Source organism: Chelon labrosus, assembly GCF_963514085.1.
Source record: "Chelon labrosus genome assembly, chromosome: 4".
Lineage (NCBI taxonomy): Eukaryota > Metazoa > Chordata > Actinopteri > Mugiliformes > Mugilidae > Chelon > Chelon labrosus.
The window spans coordinates 7,216,446-7,227,727 of record NC_140340.1 but is presented as its reverse complement, the minus strand read 5'-3'; the positions used below and the strand labels follow the sequence as shown (position 1 = coordinate 7,227,727).

General features: G+C 45.0%; 1 protein-coding gene across 2 annotated transcripts; it reads right to left on the bottom strand.

The window, feature by feature from the left end:
• Nucleotides 1-7,820: 7,820 nt before the first annotated feature.
• cnpy2 (canopy FGF signaling regulator 2) lies at nt 7,821-11,042 on the bottom strand (the record flags this gene model as incomplete). 2 transcript variants are annotated; one of them, XM_084542033.1, is made up of 6 exons in its annotated part: nt 7,821-8,989; nt 9,093-9,189; nt 9,293-9,490; nt 10,505-10,620; nt 10,704-10,810; nt 10,963-11,042. In XM_084542033.1, 5 exons carry the CDS (start codon nt 10,801-10,803, stop codon nt 8,946-8,948), a joined length of 555 nt encoding a protein of 184 aa, XP_084398159.1. In that variant the 3' UTR covers nt 7,821-8,945. The 2 variants fall into 2 exon arrangements, with proteins under 2 accessions (XP_084398159.1, XP_084398158.1); XM_084542032.1 differs by lacking the exon at nt 10,963-11,042 and having other exon boundaries at nt 10,704-10,824.
• Between the last annotated feature and the right edge of the window lie 240 nt (nt 11,043-11,282).

Genomic DNA, 11,282 nt, shown 5'->3' with positions numbered 1-11,282 from the left:
TTAATGAACAAAACTAAATGCGTCATTTGTCTTTAATAAGTTAGTCTGATTTGTTTGTCTTTGAAAGCTGTCTAAAAGTGTTATTCTTTTGTAAAACCATTTTAAAACAATAAATCTGACTTTCAATCAAGCTGACACGGTTCAACTCTGTGGTTACAGCTTCATAATCGCCTGACTGAACTTTCCCGGTTCCTTCCTCCAGTATTCATAGAAGAGTGTGAAAAGATTATCAGTACATTTTCTTCCTCATTTCTTAAAATCACATATTTCTTCTCCTCTGATATTATCCTATCAGATAACAGATTACGATCTCTATATCTGTCAGTACAGGAGGCGCAGCTGTTGCTGTTTGGGTGCGACACAGTGGTGTGGTGGTTAGCACCGATGCCACAGTGAGAAGGTTGTGGGTTTGAATCCACTGGCATGTTTGCATGTTCTCCCTGTGTCTGCGTGGGTTCTCTCCGAGTACTCCGGCTTCCTCCCACCGTCTAAAGACATGCTCTATAGGCCTATCGATCCCTCTAAAGCAGCTCGGTAGGTCCTCCACCCCATCGTGCCCTAACCCAGCGAGCATGTATTTGGACAGTGGGAGGAAGCTGGAGTACCCAATAAGCCGGAGTGCCTATGGAGCACATTGTTGCAGCTTTAGAGGCCATGAAAACCTTTTCTGAACCAGTAGCACAAGGTATAACAGAAGTGCACCCTTACGGTTTCCATGAAGCATGTTTTTCTAACTTTGATTGTTGCTAATTTAGTCACGAATAGTTAGTGTGATAGCAAAATACTTAAATCCAGGTGTTTTTGGGAGTTCAAATCAAGTCAATACCTTCATCCACTTGGGGTGAAGGGAGTATATTTTTGTAAAGAGTATATTTTCCTATATAAATGAATTGTTGTTGGTTGATATGGGTAATGACCTAAATTAAAATTTATTGTACTTTTTAACATACAGTATAATTTTGATACAAATGTGCTTAAATGACATAGATTGGGTATATGTACATGCAAGCTATAATATGCAAGACATGGATTTGATGATATTTATTGTATTCTCTGGTGTGTTAGTGTGTGGAGTGTTCTCACTGGGTCTGGTGTGGTCATGTGATGTTGCTACCATCTATTTCACCTGCGGATGTCAGATTGACTGTGAACGTGAACCTGATGAAGCAAATTGCGAAACGCGTTGTTCACGCCAAATAAAGTCAGCAAAATACTCTCCAGTGTGTGATGTATACTACTTTTTGATTTTGTAATAGTTATATTGCACACCATCAGCACCTGGAGGAAGAAGGGCTGTGCACAGGGACTTTGTACCTTGATGGATTACTTAATAAAGCAGCTTCATCAGGGACAGAGGTTGGTGTCTTACAGTCTCTTTGATTTACTTTTAAAAAATAAAAGTCAATATTGTGAAGCAAACAAACACAAGGTGTACCTTTCAGCAGTTATTGGACTAGGCCTCATCTTAAATTCTTTCTCATAATAATAAACCAGGACGTAACAGAGCGTGAAAATATCCACCCTTAGGTGCATGGCTTGCCGAATACAATTTTATCTTTGCTCAGATTTGTAAAACCCCCAAAAAACAAAATTCATTTCCACCCCAAACTATTCCGTCAACACCAACAGACTGCCCTCGCTGCAGCCGACTGTCTGTACGCGCTTCATCCTGCACTCTGCTGAGGTACAGACTTTCTGTTCAGGAAAGGAAAGCCTGTTTGTTACGCTGGAGAGTTTCAAAGAAAGGGAGACGAACCCAACCTCTGCCCGTCACTCCCTCCGCTACAATTGAGCCCGACAAAACAACAGATCCCTATCTCCGCGCAGAGTCTGCTCGCCATCACGGCCCAGCACCCTCCCACGCGACTCTCGTGTAAAGTGCATGTCACCAGTTTTGTTGATGTTGTCTGGGCAAGAGCCATGAAAGCTTGGGCCAGGAAGTGTTGATGCTGATTAGAAAACATCCCATTAGAGATCAGAAATTGTCAACTTTTGTATTTTAATATCTACCAAGTAGTAGTAGTTAATCCAAACTATGGCAAAAAAATAATTTTGCTTAAAACATTTGTCTAAAGCTTCAAAATCAAAAACATGAAAGTTGATTTTATCCTTTTTGTCACATTTGACTGCTTCCTCAGTGGTATTTAAACTGGGCATGGATGAAAGGAGGATGGGCTTTCAATGGCAAGGGAGTGTGTGTGTGTGCTTGTGTGTGAGTGTGTGTGTGCGGTAGAGGTGTGGGAGGGGGACCGCAAACCACCGTCCTCTTAAAACAAGTTGTCCTGTTTGGACTTCATTAGACTTCATGTCACCTCGATAGCAGCGAGCGCAAGAATCTAAAACCACCAGCAGCTGAAGGTACGTGTTGACGGTTAACTAATACATTTCTGGTGAGACTTTTAGATTTTATGCAATCTAAGTGCATGTGTAAAGTTTTTTTTCCCCTCCTGCATGTTTCAGACCGGTATATGAGACCAAATGATGGAGTTCTGGCAGGAAAATCAGGGTCATTCGCACCTTTACTCCAACTTCGGTACCGTTCCTGGGAGAAACTGTACACACAAGTGAGTTGAGAGCGATGAAGATTGTTTAAGTCAGATGGTGAAAGAGTCAGCTGGCATTTCTTTAATACTCGTTTGATGAATTTACAACTATCCACCATTTTACTCACAGCTATCACGACAGACATCAGTCAGCCCATTATCCGTTGTACTGTGGTGAGCAGCTGGATCAAGGCAGAGAGTCCAGTTACTGGACTGTACCGGGATCAAGAACGGGAGGAGCTCCACATGAGTACACCAACTGGAAAGACCCAGAGCTGACCAACCCTTCCTCTTCTTCTTCTTCTTCTTCTTCCCACTTCCCTTTTATTCTGGACCGCAACACCCAGCACCACCGAGACCTGGGAGAATATCAGCCGCATGAAGCCAAAGACAGAGAGTGGACGACTGCTCACCGAGCCGCGAGGGACTACGAGAGAGGGTTGAGGGAGGGGTGGCAGAGGAGGTGGGAGCCCTGCAGCACCGTCCGCTACAACAGGGAAAGTTGTGCAAAGCGGAGCGACAGCAGCTACCGGGAGCTGGAGGCTTGGGCAGCTCGATACAGTCACTCTCTGCCGAGGAGGAGACGCATAGAGGCAGAGCTGAGGGGAGCCTCGCAGGGCCTGGCGGAGAGCAGCAGGAGTGGGATAGATCCTCAGGTGGCAGCGCTGCAACATCCCCGGCAATCTGCAAACATAAGAGAATCCGGATTGTGGGACAGAGGGGTCAGGCAGCAAGCTCCGACCTACTACCCGTCACAAAATCCCAACGCAAGCCAAATGCTGGACATGAAGGGAAACACCAGCTACCAAAGGAGGACATTCAGCCAACCTCCTGGCTATATCGCTCCTCCTCCGTACAACAGCCCTCAAAAAAATGTGCCTGTAATGCACCATGGTGACACCGGCTATGAGCAGGATGGTAAGAAACAAACATACTGGTCACAGCCAACAAAGATAAACCAGAATATCTCGGCGGATTTGCATGATAAAAGAAAGGTAGAGAAAGAAGTATTTACGTTGCCTAATGAAAGTACAACCTGCGCAGAGTTTGACGGATTAAAGCACCAAAATCAGGAGGCAAGCGGTCCCACCAGTGCACAGAATACACCCCTACAGCATGAACCTATGATGGAAAAACCAGAAGAAGTCAAGAGTTCAAAAATAGACAAGGAAATATCCTCAAAGGTCATTGAAGGAAGGAAGTTCAGGCTAAAGAAAAAGACAGGTGGGATGACAATATTCTGCCTGGTGTCTCGAAGAGCTGGAGCCACTGAAAGCTCAACTTTGCCACTCCGAGCCTCCCAAACAAACACCGAAAGCACGGAAGTAGGAAAGGTTTGTAAAGCTCAAAGAGACACAGGGGAGTTCGGTGAAGTGCATGAGGTTGCAGATGAAGTAGACTGCAGAGCCCCAACACTCAAAGAGCAGTCAAAAACCTCTGATGAGACACCGGCCTGCACCGACAGGGAGACGCTTCGAGATAATCTCTCAAACAAAGAAGAGACTGATGTTGTATTCCCAGAAAAAGCCAAGACGAATGATTCTGATTTCACATTTGGGAGACAAGCAGGTCAGTCCGCGTCAGTCAAATACCCGTTGTGGAGGGAGCCTAGCTTCACGAGCAAGGCCGACGCTGAGAGCGAGGAGAAAGAATCAGTTCAGAACACAAGCAGTCATCCGATAGACATAGAAGTAAGGAGACTGGACATCAAGGAGGACACCGAGGACGGTAATGGCCTTCTGGTTATCGACACAACCTGTGTTGTTGTCAAAATGGAGCTGATTCCATCACCCAAGAAGGAGCACGTCCAATATTTAGGGTCCACGGAACATGGCGAAGAAAGTCTATCAGATATTGAAACAGCTGAGCTGAATCGAGATGTGACTGCGGATCAAAACACAGACGCAACCCCCTTGCAAACAAATGAAAGTCTCGAGATGGATTCGGCTTCAGCACTTTTTGAAAAAGAGGAACTCGAGGCAGAAAGTGAAATCTCTGTCCCCTGCATGACGCCGTCTCCGGTTCCCAGAGGAGAAACGTTAGAGGAACGCGCTGAAAGAATCCTAGGAATCCCTCTGCACGACTGCATCCCTGAGCAGCTACCTGCAGATGTAAATTCAGTCAGTGATCTGCATTTTGAGGAGCAGTTGGGGGAGGAGGAGGAGGCTGAACCTTCTCCAACAAACAATTGTGTTCACAACGCAACCGAACAAACTGAAACAGAGGAGGCAACGGATGAGGACCAGTCACAGAATCACTTGGAGGTCGTCCAAGCTGAGGTGTGTTTGAGAGGCAGCGACGTCTCCAGGGATCAGGTGACGAATGAAGAAGTGGAGGGATTAGCAGCAACGTCTGAAGAGAACGACTCCCAACTCGAAACATCAACGGAAATCAGAGAAGAGCCTCTGCTTGAATCCACTGGTGAGGACGGCACAAGTGAGCAGGAAGAAAATCCGCCCGTTGAAGATGATCAGTCTTCTCGTCAGTCTGATTCCTGTAATTCTTCTCCACTTTCACATTTCACGCCGCCGTCGTTTATCTTAGATGCAGACGAAGGTACCGATACCGATTTGGCTCCTCAGGATGAAACCTCATCCCTTCCTCCTCAGACACCTTTGCACCAGCTGCCATCTCCTCTTCCCCTTCTGTCTCCTGACTCTTCTCCAAGCTTCACTCCCCGCACAGACTATTCCCCAAGCCCTCCTCCGCCTCTCGATTTAACAGGTGAAGCTGCCGAAGTAATGAGCTCCGAGGTCCAGGATGAAGAGGCTGAAGCATCACAACTTACTGAAAACGAGGCCGACAGTGGGTCTGCTGCCACAGATGTGACGGAGGAGGTGTCGTCATCACAGCAACAACTCGAATGTGATCAAACGGACGACGCTTTCTGCGTCACTGACGAGCGGCAAACGGAAGAAGCTGAGGAGGAACAAAACCTTCAAACATCTGAAGGAAAGGCTGTAGATGCAAACACACTTTTGCAACAACAGATCGACTGTGTCCCAACAGAAGATGCTGTAGGTGTAGAAGACAGTAATATGACTGAAGAACAAGCGCCAACAGAAGTCAGCGAGGATCCCACAGACCTTTCGGGACATACACCTGAAACAGATGAAGAAAAAGTCACGGACAGTTTGACAGGAGTCACAATTTTCCCGCAACCGTTTGATTGTAGCCAAGATGAGGAGGCTTTATGTGTAACAGAGAGTGGCATGACCGAATCACAAAAAGATCCAGATGAGCTCCCTGAAGGTCTCTGGGAACAACAGACGTCGTGCAAAGACGAGGCAACAGACTCTCAGACTGAAACGTTGGAGGACCCTGAGCCCCAGACTGAGGCCTCCATCGCTTCTACTCCTTCAGCTTCAGACTGTGAGGTGTTGCCTTTGGATGAACACTCACTCCCTGAGCCTCCCTCACCTCCACATGCATCTCTTGAATCAGACACAGAGTGTGTTTCTCTTTCGGACCTGGACTCAGTCTGTCCTTCAACTCTAAACCTTGACTCTGCTGCTGCTGCTGGCGGCGTCCCATTAACTGTTCCTCCTCCTCTTTTTCTGGATTCTTGTGAAGAACCCCTCCAGTTTTCATCTTCCCCCACCTCTGACTCACCTCCTCCTCCACTGGAACAAAATGTAAACCTTCCTCTAGATTTCCCCCCATCTGCTCAAGACAAAGAAACGTCCCAGTATCCAAAGTCCCTGTGGGATGTGGTGAATCGCATCAGGAAACACACAGCACCTGACTCTGAGAATGAAGAGGAGGACGCGGGCGAGCCGTGGGATCCGGAGAATGTGGGCGAGGCCTTGGGCTGCCCAGACATGGTAGCGAACACTGAGAATACGTTCTTTGATGAGGCAGAGCGGCAGGAGATTTCAAAGTATAACGCCGAGATGGGACCAAGCAGGCGGGATCACAAACAGTCGAGCGCTGACGAGGACACGCTGTCCTGCAGCAGCACCAGCAGCCACGGCTCTGGAGACACCGTTGTTGTAGCGAATGAGGATGAAGACGAGGAACTTGATGCCAGGACAGAATGCAAGACAGACACTGAGGACTTTCACACGGCTGCAGAGGAGCTCTGCTGTTCTGGTGAAGTAAAAGATGAGAGCAGAGCTGAGGAAAATGAAGAGAAGGATGGGGCGGAGTGTTGTCAGAGTGAGGAGTGTTCAACAGAGGTGGCCGAGGGAAAGACTGAAACTGAAAACCTCTGATGGGCTCAGGTTGAAGGATGAAGAGAAACAGCTTCAGGATGAAAAGGTGAATCTGTAAATTAACCAAATAAACAAAATAACTTGCTAAATCTGTATTGTTCCTAATATGAACGGAGGCCTTTTCATTAATAACATTAAGAAGTAGATTTGCAGATTTCTAGTATCAGATTTTTGTATCAGTGCAGTTTTGGAGGTTTTTTGTATTTGATGGCTGAACAGTAAAACCATGTGATTAACTGTTGTTAAAGTAGAAAGCTGACATTAAAACAGCTTTATTTATTTCACAGAACTATTCTTATGAAGAGGGTTTTCTTGTAATTCTTTCTTCAAATATATGTTCCTATTTATCCGCTACTTCTAGAGAGCAGAGTGTGAGAGCACATAGGATTAAACAATGTATTATTTGGTGTGATTTCTAGCCGTTGGAGACTATTATATGTAAATAAACACTGGAGTGCATTGACAAAATTATGAATATAAAGTTCATATTGTCCTTTAAAGACAGGGTTTTGTCTCTTCTGGTTTCTAAGGTGGAGAACATCCCAGGACGCATATTTGAAAATGTACAGTGTATATTCTCAAATGGACCAATTCAATGTGTCACCTACGGTTTGCAAGATCAAATATGAACTTTTAAAGTTTCTAAATGCACTCTTTTTTTATGTGCATCAACTCTGAGAAGAGACATTTTGCAAAATGTCTCAGTTTAATGGTCTGCCTGTAGCGTGTATCCTAAATCTTTTCATCTGTGTCAGCAGTGTATTACTCTAAAATGAAACCATAGAGAAGATATAGGTCTCCCCTTATTGAAAATACATTTTTATTCAGTGAACTGATCGTTTTCATGAGCAGAACAAGAGACGCTGCGATAAAAGCTAAACCATTCCACAGCATAAATAACCTCAAACATCTGACTGCACTTGTATAAAATGTTTCAGGGACACCAAATGATGACTTTAAGTCTTTTATGTCTGACTCTCTGTGACTTACAGTTGAGAAACTACAATTTCAAGCCGTGCTGATGTTGTACAAATATATTTCCACTGAGTGAAGACACAACAGATTGAGAAAAACGTACAAAGTTTATATAAAAATGGAAATTTCAGGAGAATGTTTGCGACACAGTATATTCATTTTGTTTTCACATAAGCGACACCAAAAATACTTTCTGATATTTCTACATCGACAGTACAGCATACGGACCAATGTGTTTATTACAATAATTATTGTGGACTACAGCACACTCTAGTGGGAATACACAAGAGGAGTTTTATTACAGACTGCCAGCAAAAACTAAGATTTATTATAATCCTGATTCTCGTATTCAAATAATCTCTGTGCATGTTATAAGACAAGCAGGTTTTGGTAGTGTTTAATCAGACATGATCCGTGCTGTTGGCCACATTTACCCTTGTTCCAAGTCACATCCAATGAAAGCAGCTTCAGGAACTTTTACCTGTCTCGACCATTAACCGTTAATTTTGCAGTAACAATAAACAACAACGAGGACGGAGATGGATCGGCCTCTAAATAATTTGAAACTACCTTTGCAAACGTTTGTTATCATTATGATTTCTACAACAGCAGTAAAAGTAATTTAAATCAAATCATAAATGAACTATTTATCTGATTTAACGTATTTAAATCATGGACGTTTACTTTTTTGTTTTACAGAAAGGAAGAATAAAAAAAAAAGAAAGACGTGTGATTGAAAAAACTCTCTTCTAAAGCTAGAAGTGTAACGTGGCATCAAATAACAGGCAGTATAAATGTCAATTCATTGTGAATAAAAGAAGACTATCTGCTATTAGCACACTTAGCTTTGGGAGAGAGCTTTTCCACTGTGCTTCGATATGGACTTAAGGACCACTTCACCAGATTCAACCTGATCTCACTTGTGTTAGAAATCCGGCATCTACTGCAAAAGCCAAACCTCGTTTTAGCCGTTTCACAGTTTTGCTTTGAACTGGCCGAGAGCATTTAAATGAATAATAACTTACTGTATATGTAAACAAGTGACCAAGGAATATGAGATGAGGACAAAAAAAAATGGCAAAGTGGTCCTTACATGGTACCTGATCGCAGGACTAATACAGCCCTGATGCAAACAGGTGAGAAGTGACAGCTGGAGATTTTACAACACTAACGTCGCCTCAGCTGAGGAGACGTCGGCTACGGTGAGAGGACATCAAAGTTCATCATGGGGCATCTTTAGAGCGTGGTCGCAGAGGTCTGCAGAGCACACAGGAAACAGGGAAACAGTGAGTTACTGTGGTGGAGCGACAGAAACGTTCAACAACTCATGAATAACTTGGCTTGTTGAGTAATAACATACCTGTCCTCTTGCTGCAGAGTTTGTCTTTAACGTTGTCTGTTTCGTGAGCGAAGAATTCTATGACTTCGTCTTCGTGCTGTTCAACAATTGTTTCACACTGCATAGACGAGGCAGAAAGACTGGTTACGACCTGCACGCGTCACAGTTCGGATTGTTTATCTTAAGAGTCGTGTAAGGCCTTTTAAAAAGCGTGTACTCACTGCAAATTTTAAGCTGGATGTGACTCTTGAATCCAGCGCGGCCTCTGAGAGGTCCATGGCCTCACCGCTCCGAGACTTGATCCTGACGTAAGACTTCCTGTTTGTGGCAGAATCTGTGCGCTCACCGTAGTCCTCCATCCTCTCGCACACGTTCTCCATCAAATCCAGAAGGTTTCCCTCAGAGCGCGCCAGAGGAACCTGGAAGCATTAAAAGGGTGCGAGGAAAAGTCCAAATCAATAAGGACGTGCGGTTTTTTTACTCCATGCCACGTGATCGTCTGTCCTGCAGCAGCTCGTCACGGTGCTCGGATGAACTCAGCATCACAGAGTCAGTACGGGATGATATGAAAGCACATGTTAAACCCACAAACGAAGCAATCATTAAGTGAGTAAAACCCACGCGTTTAGTATACACCGATCAGCCACAGCATTAAAACCACTGACAGGATCTGGCATTCATTCATTCATGTGGATGTTACTTAGACATGTAGCACCCACCTAGACCAGACCAGGCACCCCCACCCCATAGCAATGACACTCCTTGATGGCAAAGACTGTCCCCAGCAGGATGCAGACACACAAAAACGCTTTAGGAACAATTAAAGAAAATATGAAGAACAGCACAAGGTGTTGACATGGCCTCCAAATTCACTAGATCCCAAACTCATCAAGTATCTGTGGGATGATCCACAGAGGGCCCTCCCCTCAACCCATAGGACCCAAAGGCTCCCTCAGAAGGCCCAAGTCCATTCTCTGATGAGTCACAACTGTTTTGGAGGCACAATATTAGGAATGTGGTCTTAATGTTATGCCTGATCAGGCTATTTGCTGCAGCGTGAATACACAATGCACCCCGGGTCATATTAGGGACTGCCTGCTCATACATCATGCTCTTGAAATAGCAGCTTTGCCTCATTTCATTGAGGAAAAAAACAGCCGCAATTACAAAATATCTCGTCAAACGGATTAAAAAACACAGCAATTCTGTTCTTGTAGCTGTTAACTAAACAAGAGCTAGCACATTTAAATGACTGAATACGAGTACACTGTGTTTAGATCTATACAGACATAGTTCACTCAGTTAATATCAGCAGCATTAGACACTGAGAAAATAATCTGTAGGATTGTATTATTAGTATAAAAATCAGACCATGCTTTAAACTGCTGAATTGTGTCCAGCTCCATGTTCAATGTGGGCTTCCTCTGCCTCACCTCTCTGATGGACTGGCTGCCGTCCGGGTTGATCCTGAAGGATCCAGTCTGGATCATCTTCTTGGGATCAATCTGGGAGATGGCCCACTCCATTTCATCTACCAGAGCCCTGCAGGCTGAGAGGGCAGCAGGAGTCAGGACACACGTTAGGAGCTTTTCTGTGTGCAGACTGTACGAAGAGTCAACATGTGTCCCATACCTCCACATCTGATGTCCTGTCCTTGTCTGGCCGCCTGGCTGAAGCTCAGGAGGAGACACAGAACCACACACGGCGCCAGCAGGAGAGCAGCTTCCCTCATTTTGAGTCTAGAAACACACATTTCACCGTCACACATGTTGCCCGGTAATAAGAAGACGGTAACTTCTCTCTGCCGCCGCTCGCTATACCCACAATCTTTCCCTACCGATAAAAAAAAACACACATTGAAGGAGTTGGTTGAACTTTTAATTCAACTTACATGTTCCCAGCTCCGTCCTCAGCTCTCCTCCACGAGCTCCCATCACAGTCCCGTCAAAATGTGGTGACGTAGCAACGGAGCTGCTGGACAGGATGTTGGAGCTCGAGACAACTCACGACAGCTCCCCCGCGTGGCCGGGAAGATTCCAACCAACGGCTCAGGCCGTAACTAGCAACGCCGTTACCATGGTCACCGCTCAGCTGAACTCGGACTGGACTCCTTCATCCAGTATATACAGTCAATGCTTTCATCATGCCAATGCAGAAAGAATAAAAAGACATAAAAAAAAAAGAAATGAAATCAAATGAAACCAACGCACT